Source organism: Ornithorhynchus anatinus, chromosome 17, assembly GCF_004115215.2.
Source record: "Ornithorhynchus anatinus isolate Pmale09 chromosome 17, mOrnAna1.pri.v4, whole genome shotgun sequence".
Lineage (NCBI taxonomy): Eukaryota > Metazoa > Chordata > Mammalia > Monotremata > Ornithorhynchidae > Ornithorhynchus > Ornithorhynchus anatinus.
The window spans coordinates 8,990,391-9,006,545 of record NC_041744.1 but is presented as its reverse complement, the minus strand read 5'-3'; the positions used below and the strand labels follow the sequence as shown (position 1 = coordinate 9,006,545).

Here is a 16,155-nt window from a genome sequence, read left to right as displayed (position 1 = left end):
AGGAGGTGGGGAGAAAATGAGGGAGGTCAGAAGAGTGCCCTCTGCCCCGGTTCCATGTCTCCTGCCCTCTTCCAGCAGAGGAACTTTTGAGCAGGTGGCAGAGCAGGTGGTCACAGTAGTCAAAAGCAGTTGCTTGACTGCCCAGCCCTCTCTCTCCCTGGGGCTGCAGATGAAGATAGACCCTCCCTTTCCCTCCTCCCTTCCTCCACAGTGACCCACCCGCCTGCCTCCACATCCCACTCCATGGGCACACAGCTGCGCAGCGCTGCCAGTCCGGCCGGCCCCCCTGGCCTGGGGCAAAGCGAACCCTGACTAACCGACGGGGCAGAAGAACCAGAGGGCAGATACAGAGGGCGGAATCTGGAGCTGGGGGCGGGGGTTTAGCCGGCCCAGTTCCTCCGAAATTAGACTGAGAAGGACCAAGGGCGGAGCCAGAAGGCCCAGAGTCTTGAAGGTATTGAAATTCCAAGGCCGGCGGTCCGAGACAAAGATCATAATGAGGCAGGAAGGTGGCACAGGAAGGGATCATTTGCATGACAATGATGGAGCTGAGAATAGAAAGAGGGAGGGAGGCAGGGGTGAGGCTGGGAGCCGAGCCAGGCCTCGTCTCCGTGTCCCCGGCTCCGGAACCCGACCCCGCGACCTGCTTTGCGGGGGAACGCGGGCGGGGAGGTGCGGGGGGTGGGGAGGGGTGCGGGGGGTGGGGAGGGAGGCGCGGCTCCAGGGCATTGTGGGAACAACAGACTTTGGCCAGGGTGAAAGCTGGACTTTGACTGCGATCTTCCACTGCGGGGCTGGAAGAACAGGGCCATGGCAGTGTCCAGTGCCCCTGGCAGGGCTCTCTACGATGCCATCGTGGTAGGGGCGGGGATCCAGGGTTCCTTCACTGCTTACCACCTAGCCAAGCGGGAGAAAGAAGTTCTCTTGTTGGAGCAGGTAAGGCCTCCTCTCTTTCCCCCACCCCTCCTCCAGCCCTAGGAACTGTCCCCTTCCCCCCTTATCCTTCCCCTCCCCCCTTAGCCTAGATCTCCACCCACAGCTCAGAGACCGAGGACAAAGCCACCGCACAAGCTGCAGCCCGGACCTAGGACAAGTCTGAGCTGCTGGTAACGGGAGGGTTGTTTTTTTTTTTTGTTTTTAAATGGGTTTCCTTAAGTGCTTATTATGTGCCGGGGCCCTGTTCTATCCGCTGAGGTAGATACAAGCTAATCAGGTTGCACGCAATCCATGTCCCACGTGGGACTCACAGTCTCAGAGCCCCGTGGTACAGATGCGGGAACTGAGGCACCGAGACGTGAAGTGACTTGCCCAAGGCTGCGCGGCAGACACGTGGCAGAGTTGGAATTAGAACCCAGGTCCTCTGAGTGCCAGGCCTGTGCTCTCTCCACGGGGTCATGCTGTCCATTTGTCTGGGGTGACCCTGTCCGCCCCCCACTCCTGTCCCTCAAGCCCAGGGTTCCCAAACCCCCCCCCCCTCCAGTGCACCAACACCACTCATTCATTCAATCGTATTTATTAAGTGCTTACCTTGTGCAGAGCACTGTACTAAGCGCTTGGGAAAGTACAATACAACAGTAAACAGTGCCATTCCCTGACCATAAGGAGCTCACAGTGTACAGGGCTCGTGACTCTCCCCTCATTCCCGTTCCTTGGGGAATGGAAAGGAGCTCTTAACGGGAGCTCTCCAAAGTTCAGCCCCTTTCTCAGGGTCAGAGGTCAGGGACGGGGACACACACACACATATGCCATCGTCTCCAAGGGGAGCCCGCAGCCTCCTGACACCGTGCTCGCTGTCCCATTCCGTTCTGTTTCCAACACTTCTGCACTCGTTAGTGATTTACTTTCCTTGGTAATGAGCTTTAGTGATTAGAAAAACCTTTTCCATTACCCAGCAGTCTTAACCAGCCCAGGGGGCTTTGCTGAGCACAGGGGAGGGGAGGGGCGGCAAGGGGGCGTTCTGCCACTCTGGGCCCTGGCATGGTGCCTCTGCCGGGTTCAGAGGAAAGCCACGATACTTGGGCAGAGAAGGTCTGGGAAGGGGCGGGGGTAGGTATGCTGGGAGGGGAGGAGTGAGTGAGTAAGAGTGTGTGTGTATTTGAGGGGGTGCAGGGGCCTGGATTTGACAGGGTCTTCAGTGAGAGATTTTAATTTTGAAAGTGGAGGTTTCACGGGGCATCCTTGGCCTCTTCCTGCAGTTTCTTTGACTCCAGAGCTGTTCCTTTGTGCGTGTGGATTCCCGAAGCCCCCCTCCCCTGGGCTTCATGCACGCACCAACCCTCCCCAAGCTGGCCCTGAAACTGGTCCTGAATCGGAGGGCTGAGAAGAGCTGAAGGAAAAAGTGGTTGGTCCTGGCATGGTGGGGTGGAGGGTGCTGGCACCTTTGGGCCGTGTCCATTCCTGGGCACCGTGCACCTGTGATCCCAGCGGTGGCTTTTTTTAAGCATTTACTATGTGTCATGCACTGTACTAAGCACGGGGGTGGATACAGTATATTCAGTTGGACGCAATCCCTGTTCCTAATGGGGCTCACCGTCTTAATCCCCATTTTACAGATGAGGTAACTGAGGCACAGTGAAGTGAAGTGACCTGCCCAAGGTCTCACAGCAGACAAGTGGCGGAGCTAGGACTGGAACACAGGTCCTTCTGACTCCCAGGCCTGCGCTCTATCCACTAGTCCATGCTGCCCAGTGCCCTCGTGGAGCTGCAAGAAAAATATGCTCTCTGCTTTAGAGAAGCAGCATGGCTCAGTGGAAAGAGCACATGCTTTGGAGTCAGAGGTCATGGGTTTGAATCCCGGATCGGCCACTTGTCAGCTGTGTGACTTTGGGCAAGTCACTTAACTTCTCGGTGCCTCAGTTACCTCATCTGTAAAATTGGGATTAAGACTGTGAGCCCCAAGTGGAACAACCTGATTCCCCTGTGTCTACCCCAGCGCTTAGAACAGTGCTCGGCACATAGTAAGCGCTTAACAAATACCGACATTATTATTATTGAAGTCATTTAAGCTGGGTTGGGGACCCGGTGGGCTTATTCCTTTACCGGTGCCCACTCTGGATACTCTGCCAGACTGCCTCCCCTGGGCATGTTAGCTGGAGGGTGGATCACAGAAGAAACTTCCTAAAGTTAGGTAATTAGCCAAGAAGGATGGATTTAAAACTGCAACAGGAAGGAATTAGGTTAGGCACAAAGAAGGGGTTTCTGCCAAGGGAGACAAGCCATCCCCACCCCCATCCTACAGGATCAGGGGCAAAAGAAGCTCGACCCCTCCCGACCCTTAGCTCCCTCCACACTAGGACTCTGCAGGAGGGGGCTGGATCACCCCATCCTTTGCGCCACGCAGACATTCCTGGCGCCAAGCCCCAGGGGCCCCTCAGACCGAAGGCTTGAGGAGGATATGAGAAATCGAACCCTCAGCCTTAACTGTGGTTGCCAGGGTTTTTGCTTAGCTTTTCCCACTGTGGAGGCCGGGATCTGGATCGATCCTGCCAGACCCACCCAGCAACCACGTTCAGGAGCTGGAAAGGGCACCACCAGGGCTCGGGCTGATGATCAGCTGATGGGAGGGGAGGAGGAGGAGTGACAGAGCTGGGCCAGGGGACTCCCCTAGGCTGAGGCCCCCCAAAAGGTCAGAGCCCCATCTCACCTGGCCTGGTGAAGCCCAGAAACAAGAGGAGGCACTGAAACATGTGGGACGGAGGCCAGGAGGGAGGTGGGGTGGCAGGGCTAATAGTCCACCTCTCTGCCCCCAGTTCCCCCTCCCTCACTCGCGAGGCAGCTCGCACGGGCAGACCCGCATCATCCGGAAGGTGTACCCCGAGGACTTCTACACAAGGATGATGGGCCAGTGCTACCAGCTGTGGGCACAGCTGGAACGTGAGGCGGGCACCCAGCTGTGCAGGTGAGCCACTGGGAGCTGGGAGGGTGGGTCTTGCTGAAAGGGGCTCTTAATGTGGGATGCAGAGCCTTGGGTGGGGGAAAGAGGCCCAGCCAGACCAAGTGGGCCAGCCACCCACCCTAACCAATCAATTGTATTTGCCAAGCATTTTCTGTGTGCAGAGCACTGCACTAAGTGCTTAGGAGAGTACAATATAACTGAGTTGTAAACGCGTTCCCTGCCCACCACGAGTTTACAGTCTTGAAGAGTTACGAGCAAGAGCAGCATAGGGAATCAGAAGGCCCTGGGTTCTAATCCCGGCTCTTCCCCGGGTCTGCTGTGTGACCTTGGGCAAGTCATTTAACCTCTCTGTGCCTCAGTTACCCCATCCGTAAAATGAGGATTAAATGACTGCGAACTCCACATGGGGCATGGACTGTGTCCAACCCGATTAGCTTGTGGCTTAGTGGAAAGAGTCCGGGCTTGGGAGGCAGAGGTCACGGGTTCGATTCCCGGCTCTGCCACTTGTCAGCTGTGTGACTGTGTGCAAGTCACTTAACTTCTCTGTGCCTCAGTTCCCTCATCTGTATAATGGGGATGAAGACTGTGAGCCTCACGTGGGGCAACCTGATTACCCTGTATCTCCCCCAGCGCTTAGAACAGTGCTCTGCACATAGTAAGCGCTTAACAATTACCAACATTATTATTATTACAGTGACTGGCACCTAATAAGTGCTTAACAAATACCATTAAAAAAAGGGAGGACCCACAGTTTTAGCTCCTAGGACTGGAATGGAAACATCCGCCCCACCTCTGCACAGTCCTCCGTTGCCCCTTCCCAGCTGGTCATCTGATCCCGGGGTGGGAGCGGACCTTTGGAAAGAGAAAAACAGGGTGCAAACTCCAGGTGTTATTAGGGTTTTGCCCGTAGACGTTGATCTCACTGGAAACCCCCGACCACCGAGGGGAAATACGGCTCTCCACTCGCCCCTTCCCCCCGCAGACACGCTTGCAAACACTTTACCAGCCCAAGCCCGGCTTCCCAAGGAGAAGACCTAACCTGCATTTTCCCAAGCTTGCTTTCCTGAGAAAGCAGGGCCGAGAGGGGGAATCTAAACCCAAATTCCTCAGTGCAAGGCGAGCTCCCACCCCGTATCCCTCCCCCGGGCCCTGCAAATTGGTTCCGTGGCCCCACAGGGCGGCAGTTACTTTAATGGCCGGGAGGCACAGAGGTTGCCGTTGTGTTGCAGAAACACCATTAGCTTAAGAACAATGCGAAAGCCATTATGCAAATACAACCGGGGCAGCTAATTGCAGATTTATCCCAACCCGAGGCAGCCAGCTCGCCCTACGCCAAAGTAAATAAGCACAGCTTGTCAGGATGGACAGTGGTCGAAACTGGCCCCTTTCTCTCTCTACATGCGAAGGGGGCTGCTGCTTTTTGGGGCCGGTGAGCTCTGCCCGTGGGGAGACAGGTGGAGAGGGCTTGGATTTGGCAGTGTGTCAGAAGCACCCAGTCAGGTGCAGGGAGAGGGGGGAAGAAATAGGAGGGGAGATGGAGAGAGGGGAACGAGGCGTTGAAAAGGAGAAGAGAGGAAAAGAGGGCTTGGAACTCGGGGAAGGAAGGAGAAAGGGGCCGCGGGCGCAGAGAGAAACATCTGCCATTCGAATAAAGCAGCGCTGCCTAACGGAAAGCGTATAAGGAGACCCGACTTCTAATACCCATTCCTCCACTAGTCTGCTGGGTGACCTTGGGCAAGGCGCTTAACTTCTCTGGACCTCAGTTACCTTATCTGTAAAACGAGGATTCAATATTTATTCTCCCTCCTCCCCTTTGGAGGGAGACTCCCCTCTGGAAAGGGACTATGTTCAACCTGATTATCTTGGATCTGCACCAGCACTCAATACCAGTGTTTGACACCGGAGGTGTTTAACGAATACCATTAATAATAATAATAATAATAATAATAATAAATTATTTGTAGGGTGCAGGATAGGGTAGAAAATTCTCATTACTCTATGGGGTGCTGGGGCTTGGTCAGAGGGCTCTTGGAGCAATCAATCGTTTTTACAGAGCACTTACTGTGTGCAGAGCACTGTACCAAACGCTTGGGAGAATACAATATAACAGAGTTGGTGGACACGTTCCCTGCCCACAACGAGTTCACAGTTCAGAGTATTCCAGAAGCCGGACTAGGAAACACCATTTCATTCAAGCCCTTGCCTCCCCTTATGACTGTCCCTAAACTCTCTTGGACAGACAAGACCCAACCCTTCAGCCTTCAATCCCCTCACCTTTTCCCATGCTCCTGTTCCCCTGTCTCCCACCCTTCCCTCGTGGGAAGTTCTTCCTTTAATCTAACCTAAAGCTCTCATGCTGCAACTTCAACCCATTTCCACTTGGACTGATTTGTTTTGGGCATCAATCTCCTTTTCTTCAGGCCTAATTTGGGTTTAGTCTCCACCCGGACACAAGTAACGGTCTCAGAGCCGGAGGAGGACTGTCTCCAGACTGCTTCATGGGTGCTCGCCCGGCCCATCCCCAGTGCTCGGGGCGGCTCCTGTTCTCCCAAAGCCCCAAATGATGAAGCTCCTGAACCTCTCCCAGACCGCAGCTCCCCCACGCCCCACTTCCCATCGCTCCCAGGTCCCTCCTGCACCTGTGGGGGTGACCTGGAATCTATCTCCATTCAAGAGATGCCAGCCCCCCTCCCCGCTCCCCAACTCACATGAGCCAGGCGCCCCCTTCTCTCCTAGAGCAGAGCCTGGGCCCCGGCCCCCACCCCTTCTTACCTCTCCTTCCTCGGTCCAGCCAAGCCGGCCATAGACACAGAACAGGCGGGCTGTAGATTGGGAGAGAGGAAGAACCATTAAGGAAATGAGCATTTAAGTGATTGTCAATCCTTCCCTCTCCATCCTGCAGAGGGGAAGCCGAGGAAGGATGAGGGAAGCTTGCTCAACCCAGCCTGGAGTGATTGATCTCCAATTCTTCCACACAGGTGTGTGAAGAAGCTGCTCATCTGCGGCCAGTACCTGCTCACGTCTCTCCCCACCTGCGACCCCATCTTCCCCGCAGGCCGGGTGCTCAGCTGGGAGCCCCAGTGCCCTCACCCACACTCAGGGAGGGGAAGCAGCATCTCAGGAAGGGAAGCTGGAGGGTCCGTGAAATGCTCCTCCCTAGAACCAGCCCCAGGCTCTAGGCTCCCTCAGGTCCTCTGTGGAGAACCATGGCCTTGGCAAAGCTCTGTGGAGCTCCCAAGGACCTGGCCACCCCTAGGCCAGGGTGGGCTCCCCCTCGCCCTGCGGGGTCAGGGTGGCTGTGTTCCAGCGCAGATAGTAACACTGTTTCATTAGGCAGTTACTCTGGGCTCAAGCACAGTCCAGGTCCCAAGTGGGATTTCCCATTTAGGAAGGTGGGAGAAGCAGAGTGGCCTAGTAGAAAAAGCATGAGGTCTGGGAGTTAGAGGACCTGCATGTTACTCTTGGCTCTGCCAATTGCCTGCTGGGTGACCTTGGGCAAATCACTTAACTTCTCTGTGCCTCAGTTTCCTCAACTGTAAAATGGGGATTCTATATCTGTCTCCCTCCTACTTAGACGGTGAACCCCATGTGGGACAGGGACTATGCCCCCCCTCTAGACTGTAAACCCAGTGTTGGCTGGGATTTTCTCTCTTCATTCCTGAACTATACTTTCCAAGTACTTAGTACAGTGCTTTGCACACAGTAAGTGCTCAATAAATACAAATGAATGACTGAATGATTAAGGGATATCTACACTTAGAACAGTGCTTGACACATAGTAAGCACTTAAATACAATAATGATAATTACAGATATTTGATGCCCATTTTACAGATGAAGAAACTGGAGCAGGGACTTGTTCAAAGTCTGAGAGCAGACCAGAGGCATAGGTGGGATTAGAATTTGGGTCTCCTGACTCTCAGGCCCATTCTATTTCCATCAGGCCATGCTGCCTCCTTTTATGGAAGTTCCAGGCCTCTGAGGTTCTGGGCTGCCAGAGTTTTGGGGTGAAGAATGAAGAGAACTCAGGGATAGAAAACCTTGCAGGAGCCCAGCCAGACCCTTCTGGGCCACCTCAGCTCTTCCCCAATTGTCTTGGGCTTATCTAGGGCAGGCAGCTCTCGGGCCCCATATCCCCAGCAGGATGGTCTAGTGAAAAGACCGTGGGCCTGGGAGTCAGAAGTACGTGGGTTCTAATCCCAGCTCCTCCATTTGTCCGCTGTGTAAGATTGGGCAAGTCACTTCAGTTCCCCGGGCCTCAGTTCCTTCATCTGTAAAATGAGGATTAAGAGCCCCATATGGGGCATGGACTGGTTCCAACCTGATTATCTTGTATCTACCCCAGAGTTTACTAGAGCGATTGCAGATGGAGGTGGGGCATTCTGGGCGAGATGTGTCCTTGGAATTGTTATAGCTCGGAGATGACCCGACAGCACAAGACAAGACCCCAGTGCTTGTACAGTGCCTGGCACATAGGAAGTGCTCAAATACTATTAAAAAAAGCACCAAAACCCCTGCTCCTCCCACCTTCTGCATTGCCCAGCAGTTATTATGTTGTTATAACCCATTGTTATATTGTACTCTCCCAAGTGCTTAGTACAGTGCTCTGCACACAGTAAGTGCTCAGTAAATATGACTGACTGACTAGCCACTCCATGGACACCCTGTCACCTTACCTCCTGCCTCACTAGATGTCACCCAGGAGTGGAGAGCAGGATTAGGGATCCCTAGAGAGTATCAGGGCTTGAAGTAGGATTGATGGGAGAAGTCAGAGAAAGCTACCTGATCCCGGTGGGTCTGGGCTGAAGTCAGTAGAGCTGGCAAGGCAACTTGCTGGCATATGCCAACCAGCGGGTAGCAGTCTCCTGTACTATGGGGGATTTAATCTCCTGCAGTTGGCATGGATTAAGTTAGCAGTTGAAAGGGCTGGATCATCCTGACCCGCCTTTAGCGTGGGCAGGCCTGGAGTGGGAAACTGGTAGAGGGAAGGGGAGATGCAGGACAGAAATCCGCCTGGAACCAGAGCCCTTCCTGAGGGAGGCTGGGCCTTGAGCACTTCCTATCCCTGGGACATCAGCCATTTCTATGGCACGGACGAGATCCAGGCTTTCTCCCTCCCCCGGGCCCCCAAAAAAAGATTGGACAGGAGGCTTGTGAAGGGAAGGGGTAGAGTTACTCCCAGGGACTGGATTTTTCTTTTATAGATTTGTTAAGCACTTATGTTCTAGGAACTATACTAAGCATTGGGGTAGATACAAAATAATCAGGTTAGACACAGTCCATGTCCCACATATGGCTCCCCATTTTACAGATGAGGGAACTGAGGCACAAAGAAGTGAAGTGACTTGCCCAAGGTCACACAGCAGACAAGTAGCAGAACTGGGATTAGAGCCCAAGTCCTTCTAACTCCCAGGCCCATGCTCTATCCACTAGGCAACACTGCTTCTCTGGAGAGCTCTGAGATCTGACCTAAGGGAGATATCTTTCTGCCCAGAAGCAAGAGGATGGGCCAGAAAACCCCCATGGGGAGTCGGGGGAGGGGGCTCCTAGTCCTGGCACCCTTAGTTCCCCTACTGAATGACTGTGGTCCAGCACAAACCCAGGGCTTTGAGGCTAGCTGTGTCCTCTCAGTCTCCTGCCCCTGCCCCCTCAGGGTGGTGGCTCAAGAACCCGGAGGGCTCTGCCCCCTTCGCTTCTCCTGCAAGAGCAGGGGCAGCAGGGTGTAAGTGAGGAAGATCACTGCAGAGGGAAGGTGGTAGAGTGAGAAGTCAACAGATTCACTGTACCTCAATCTCATCCATCGCCCCACTGACCTCTTGCCCGCATCCAGCCTCTGGCCTGGAATTCTCACCTTCTTCTTATCTGACAATTACTCTCTCCATCTTCAAAGCCTTATTAAAGGCACATCTCTTGGTATTAAAGGCACATCTCCTCCAAGAGGCCTTCCCTGACCAAGTCCTCATTTCGTCTTCCACAACACACCTGCACTTAGATTGCTCTCTTCATTCACCTTTCTGGAGCCCCACACACTTATGTACATATCCAAAATTGACATATTTAATGTCTGTCTCCCCCCTAGAGTGTGAGCTTGTTGTGGGCAGGAAACTTGTCTACCAATTCTGTTAAAAAGAGTAGTAAATAGTAGAGTGCTCTGCACGAAGTAATCGCTCAATAAATGCTAATGATTGATTGCTTGGCAGTTCTGGGCCCCTCCCCACCTCCAGCTCAATATAGGCTCATCTCTTTCTAATCACTAATAATTGTGGTATTTGTGAAGCGTTTATTATGTGCCAAGCGCAAGGTATGAGATAAGCAGCTTGGACATAGTTCCTGACCCACAGGGGGCTCATGGTCTATGAAGGTGGGAGAATAGATATTGAATCCCCATTTTCAGATGAAGAAACTGAGGCACAAAGAGTGAAGTGACTTGTCCAAGGTCACACAGTAGGCAAGTGGCGGAGATGGGATTAGAGACCAAACCCCCTGTCTCCCGGGCTTGTTCTCTTTCCACTAGGCCACACTGCTGCTCCTTCCCAATCCTCAGTTCCTCCTAAATTTCACTGCATAGACTGGCAGTTCCAAGGGCATACAGTAATGGGCAAAGCTCATTCTATGCCCAGCACCCCGGGGCCCCCTACCCTGCCTGACCACAGGACCAGGAGCCCCTACGCACTGCCCCCCGGAGTGGGCACTCTATTGGATCCCTGTGCAGTCGGTGCTCCCTCTCTAATGTCCCCTGTCCAAGGAAACACCCGGGCGCTCTCCTTGACCCGGCATCCACTTAAACAAGGCAGCTGCCAACCCTGGAGATGTTTGTTGGTTCCATCTCCGCAGCCTCTTTCCCCTGCTGAGCTTGGAAGGCGCAGAGGGAGCTGCCCGCTGAGGGCGAGGGTGGGCAGGGGCCATGGCTAATGGATTGTGCTCGCTGCGCAGCTCTGTGTACTGACACCAGCCCCTGGGCCCTCTGTGTCCCTCCCTCCCTCCCCCCCATCGCCCTTCTTCCCTTTAATCCCTCGACCGGATAATGTGGGATTCGGAAGCGTGTAATACCCGTGCTGTGCCATTACAGGCTATTACCACGTTGCTTGTGGTGCCCGGGGGGTGTTTGGCAGTCACTGGGCACCAAGGGGTGGGGCCAGAACAGGGTTTGGCTTCTGTGCCGCTGGGCTCGGAGCCTGTTTGAAACCAGGCTGGGAAAGAGGGAGGAGGAGGGAAGGGGGATGAGATATGAGAGAGAGAAAGAGGGGGTGGGGGGGAAACAGAGTAGAGGAGGCGGGGGAGAGCGAGAGACAGGTAGAGGAAGAGATATACGGAGAAAGAGATGGAGATTGAAGCATAGAACTAGAAAGAGCTACTGTGAAACAGACATCAGAGAGGGGAAAGGAGGTGGGGAAGAGAGAGAGGGAGAGAGAGAGAGAAAGAAAGGAAAGGGGGAGAGGGAGAGAGAAAGGAAAAGGAGAGCGGGAGAAAGGAAGGAAAGGGAGAGAGGGAGACAAAATGGAAAGGGAGAGAGGGATAGAGAAAAGAAGAGGGAGAAAGGGAAAAAAGACAAAGAGAGGAAAGGGAAAGAGAAAAAGGGATAGAGAGAGAAAGGAAGGGAGAGAGAGAGTGAGAGAGAAAAGAGAAAGGGAGATATAGGGGAGGGGGAGAGAGGAGAGCAGAAGGACAGGATCTTTAGGGGGAGAAAGGTGTCAGATCCCCGAACGGGTTAGGAATGTTTGTGGGAGCTTGGATGTCCACATCCAAATCAGGCCTCCTCTGAGTGTCCGGGGTCCTGAAAGTCAGGTCCTGATGCTCTGGAGCCTGCAGGGAGCCTTGGGGTCAGCGGTTAAGTCTCCCTAAGCTTGTGACTCCAGTGCCCTTTCCCAACTGCTTCTCTCCTAGGCAGACGGGGCTGCTGCTGCTGGGAAGAGCAGAGAACCCCGAGTTCCAGGCCATGCGGGACTCCCTGGCCCAGCACGGGGTTGCCCACCAGGCCCTGCCCCCGGAGGAGTTGCGACGGCACTTTCCTGGGATCAGGGTGCCAGGGGGCGAAGAGGGGCTTTTGGAGCAGAGCGGGGGCGTGCTGTTCGCAGACAAAGCCCTTAAGGCCCTGCAGGTGATACCCGGTGGCCCTGGGAGGGCTGGGCCCCTCTAGGCTCCCAGCTGGAGGAACGAGGGCAGCAGGGACCTGCAATCCTGGCACGAGAAAACTATTCCCTTCAGGCTCCGCCAAGGGGGCCCACCAGCCCCAGCTTGCCAGGCCTTCCCGCCCACCGGGTGCCAATGTTGACACCTCCCCACCCCCGACTGCTCCCGCCCTGGACTGACAACCCGCTACCCGCCATTCCCCTGCTCCAGTGAGTCTGGGAAGCTAATGACAGGTTTGGGGCACTCTCTTCTGCCCATTCAATGGATCTGGCATGGATCTCCAGACCCACAGACGGTGGGCACATCTCTCCTCTTCCTGCCCCTTCCAGGATGCAGTCCGACAGCTGGGAGGCGTGGTGCGTGACGGGGAGAAGGTGCTGGAGATAGAGCCGGGGTTCCCGGTTACCGTGACAACCAGCTCCGGGACATATCACGCCAAGAACCTGGTGATTACTGCAGGACCCTGGACCAACCGCCTTCTCCTTCCCCTGGGACTCAAGCTGCCTCTTCAGGTAATCAGTTTGGGTCAGCAGGGGGCAGACGGGAGATGGGGCAAAAATCACCCCAGGCCTGCCGCCCTCAGTCCCCATTCTGTCTGCATTCAAGGCCCACCAGGGCAACGAGAGACGAGGCAATTTGAGTGTCAGTGGAGGCTGGGCAGAGCCTGGTGGGGTCCAAACAGTCATGCCCAGCATGGCCAGGTAGGGTGGCGGATGACAGCATTACGGAATCCCTCTGCCAGACACCCTCTGCCGACCTATCCTCAGCTTTGCACGAGCAACAGGAGGCTGCAAAGAAACACATAATGCTGTTATTAGAACGACAGATCCTGAAACTTGGGGACTGTCCCACTTAAATCTGGGCGACCAGTTCTCCCCTGCCTCATCCCTCAGACGCTCCGCTCCCCAGAGAGCGGGAGACCTGGAGCATCCCTCCCTCCCTGCGCACACCTGGTCCCTCCACCTCCTCTGCCCACAGACTGTTCGCATCAACGTGTGCTACTGGCGGGAGAAGGAACCTGGCACCTATGGGGCAGCCGGTGGTTTTCCCTGCTTCCTGGGGGTGAACCCGGGCCCAGCTCCCCACCACATCTACGGGCTGCCTGCAGGGGAGTACCCGGGGCTGGTGAAGGTGAGTGGGAGGGGCCGGGGGTTGGGAGCACCACGAGGGAACCCAGCTGCTCTCTGGATGCCCTTTGCCAGCCTCTACCCTCACTAACCTGGTCTGGACATGGACAGCGAGCACCGTCTCTGGGTTTGGTGCTCTGGCCAGGGGCCAGGGGCAGCGTGGTGGCAGTTAGCAGTTCCTGTTGACTCACGCCTTCAGGCACCCACATGCCGAAGGGGCATATATCATCCCCTAATCCTTTCCTGCCCATCCATCAGCCCCAGGGAGCGAGGAGGGTAGGGGGCAACAGAAGGGCAGGGACCAGACTCTCATTGCTTTGACTGGGTGCCAGGTCTGCTACCACCATGGCAATGAGGCAGACCCTGAGGAGCCAGACTGCCCGTTGGTGACCTCTGACATCCAGATCCTCAGTGACTTTGTGAGGGACTACCTGCCCGGCCTGCAGCCTGAGCCTGCGGTGGTGGAGCGCTGCATGTACACGGTGAGGGGCCTGGGCTGGGGGCCAGGGACCGGGCAAGTCCAGAATCAGGTCTTTCAGAGGCAAAGCCTGGGGGCATCTGAGCCTTGGACTGAGGGCTGGGGACCCGGCTTCTTTTTCTGGAACCCTAAATATTGTGTGACCTCACGTGAGTCACTAACCTCTCTGGGTCTCCACTTCCCAGAGCTACGATTGGGGCTCTTGACATAGTGGCACCAGGGGACAGCATGACCTATGTTTGCCAGCATGACCTATGTTTGCCCCCTTTCTGGGCAGTCACCCAGTCTTCTTAACCCTTTGCAGAGCTTGCATCCCAATCCCCACCTTGCATCTCATCCCTGCTCCCGGCACCCCTGTGACTCTCCCTCCATGTCCCCACAGGCTATCTTCCTAACCTATTGTCTTCCCCCCAGAACACTCCAGATGGACACTTCATCCTGGATCGCCACCCAACTCATCCCAACATCATTGTTGGAGCGGGATTCTCTGGTGAGGGCAGAGAGAGGCCTGGAGGTCGGGAGCCCAGAGAGGTCTTCAGGTGGGAGCGAGGAGGGAATGAAGGGCCAAGAGGGCTAGAGGAGGGCAATCCCCTACATTTGGGATGAAGGATGGGGCTGAAGCTGGTGTTGAAAGAGTTCAGATGAAGCCCAAGGGGCCTGGGGAATAAAAGAAGCAGCGGATGGTGAGGTTGGTGGGTGGCATCTGGGATGGCAGGGGGTAGAGCTGGGGACTGATGTCAGCTTTTCCTCCACCAGGGCACGGCTTCAAGCTGTCCCCACTGGTCGGGAAGTTCCTGTGTGAGCTCAGCCTGGGCATGGATCCATCCCAGGACCTGGCGCCATTTCGAATCTCCCGGTTCTGCGGCCCGGGCAAGGCCAGGCTGTGACTGCCCTGGGCAGAGCCGGCCCAGGACCCCTCTGGGCAGCTTCTCCTTTGCAGGTGGTTTCGACATTGCCTGCCTCAAGGCATGCCACCCAGATTGATGTCATGGGAGAGTCCCCAAACCACCACTTTTCCCTATTCTAATTCTCTCCCCCTTCTGAGAGAGAGAAAGAGAGAGATCAAAGGATCCAGGGGGCCCCAGACCAAAAGTTAGACTATAGGGAGAACTTACCAGATGTCAGGTGAGGGAGACCCAGGAATGAGATTGAGGGAAGCTGTGGGATCTAGTAGTAGCCACATGGCCTAATAGATAGAGCATGGGACTGGGAGTCAAACGGACCTAGGTTCTAATCACAACTCTGCCACTTGTCTGCTGTGTGATCTTGGGCAAGTCACTGAACTTCTCTGTGCCCCAGTTGCCTCATCTGAAAAATGGAGATTAAGTCAGCGAGCCCTGTGAGGGACAGGGACTGAGTCCAACTTGATTAACTTGTATCTACCCCAGCGCTTAATAATGTGCCTGGCACATAGGAAGTGCTTAACAAATACTGTACAAAAATTCCTCATTTGGGTATCTTTAAGATTGGGAAGAGTCTTCAGAGTGCTTGGACCCAGTTCCAGAAAGCCTATTTGGAAGCAGGGGGATGGTCAACTTAACCTCTGGGTTTCTATTTTTTTGTAATCAAATGCCTTCAGAGTCTCCCTCCCTGAACCTATGTTTCAGAAAGGGAATCGGCCAATGTCTTCAATTTCCGTCAAGTGTTCTGGCTTTGGTTCTCTTCAGCTCAAGTCCTCCAGCTCCTTCCCTCTGGTCCCCCCCCGTCCCTCCCCCAACCTCATGCTCCACCCGATGCCGGAGGGCCGAGGTCCAGGTCCGGGCCTCATTAAGGTGCATTGTCAGGTCCTTATGAAGATGGAGCTGTTATCCCGGGGAGACACACTCTCGCTCAGAAGCCCGCTCAATGTTTGAATGTTAAATGTGCCATTTTATTATCATTAGGATCGCTCCCACTTAATGAAAGCGCATTAGCGTCGAGCCGGCTGGACTCCTCGTGCTAATTGCTTCGGAGAGGCGGACTCGCTCGCCAACTAGCCCCGGGCAGGTAAGGAGGGGCGGGGCCCCGGGCCAAGGGGCAGGGCTCTGGGCGAGGGGGGTGGGGCCCGGCCAATGTTGCAAGGCAGGAGTTGGGGACCCCAGGGCCTGAGGGAGAGGGGTGGAAACTGGGGTGTGATGAGAGGAGGGGTTAAAAGAGGTACCAGGGTCAGGAAACACTGGTGAGGTGTGATGCTGTGTAAAAGACAGGCACTCTATTACAAAAAGTGTCAGTGTTGTTGACTCCCAAATGACAGACGGTCATTTGCATGCTATTTTGAATCTCTTCTGTATGCCATGAATTCAACGCCAGACGCCCAGGACCCCCTGGCTGGTCGAACCAAGCTGGGCAACCTCTGTTCTAAACGGTTCATGCACACATACGAGGGCCCTAAACAGAATCTCCCAATTGACCTGTCCCTGAATCACCACTCAACCCCTCCCACCCACCTTATTTATACATTTTTTTTTAAATAAAAAAAGCCCTTCTCCATTTCCTTCGGTGGCAGCCGCCGGCAGTTCCCGGGAGACAAGCTCTGCCTGCAGCACA

General features: G+C 55.0%; 1 protein-coding gene and 1 long non-coding RNA gene across 4 annotated transcripts; one reads left to right on the top strand and one right to left on the bottom strand.

The window, feature by feature from the left end:
* The first annotated feature begins 792 nt into the window (after nt 1-792).
* Nucleotides 793-15,548, top strand: PIPOX (pipecolic acid and sarcosine oxidase). 3 transcript variants are annotated; one of them, XM_007672564.3, is made up of 9 exons: nt 870-936; nt 2,196-2,341; nt 3,750-3,898; nt 11,779-11,992; nt 12,354-12,536; nt 13,003-13,155; nt 13,484-13,633; nt 14,044-14,119; nt 14,386-15,548. In XM_007672564.3, the coding sequence occupies exons 3-9, from the start codon at nt 3,834-3,836 to the stop codon at nt 14,514-14,516; spliced, it is 972 nt and encodes a 323-aa protein (XP_007670754.2). In that variant the 5' UTR covers nt 870-936; nt 2,196-2,341; nt 3,750-3,833; the 3' UTR covers nt 14,517-15,548. The 3 variants fall into 3 exon arrangements, with proteins under 3 accessions (XP_001510684.2, XP_028938021.1, XP_007670754.2); XM_001510634.4 differs by lacking the exon at nt 2,196-2,341 and having other exon boundaries at nt 793-936; XM_029082188.2 differs by lacking the exons at nt 2,196-2,341; nt 13,484-13,633 and having other exon boundaries at nt 793-936.
* Nucleotides 810-7,110, bottom strand: LOC114817838. The gene is made up of 3 exons (XR_003765705.2): nt 6,668-7,110; nt 4,686-4,747; nt 810-897 (listed from the first exon to the last, which is right to left on the bottom strand). It is a non-coding gene; the product is annotated as an uncharacterized LOC114817838 (long non-coding RNA).
* Nucleotides 15,549-16,155: the final 607 nt, after the last annotated feature.

What these genes read in the sequence shown, in the direction of transcription:
- PIPOX (XM_001510634.4), top strand. Translation starts at nt 811, where the DNA reads ATGGCAGTGTCCAGTGCCCCTGGCAGGGCTCTCTACGATGCCATCGTG. An exon ending in AAGTTCTCTTGTTGGAGCAG is followed by an intron (nt 937 to 3,749) that starts GTAAGGCCTCCT and finishes CTCTGCCCCCAG; the next exon opens with TTCCCCCTCCCTCACTCGCG. An exon ending in GACTCAAGCTGCCTCTTCAG is followed by an intron (nt 12,537 to 13,002) that starts GTAATCAGTTTG and finishes CTCTGCCCACAG; the next exon opens with ACTGTTCGCATCAACGTGTG.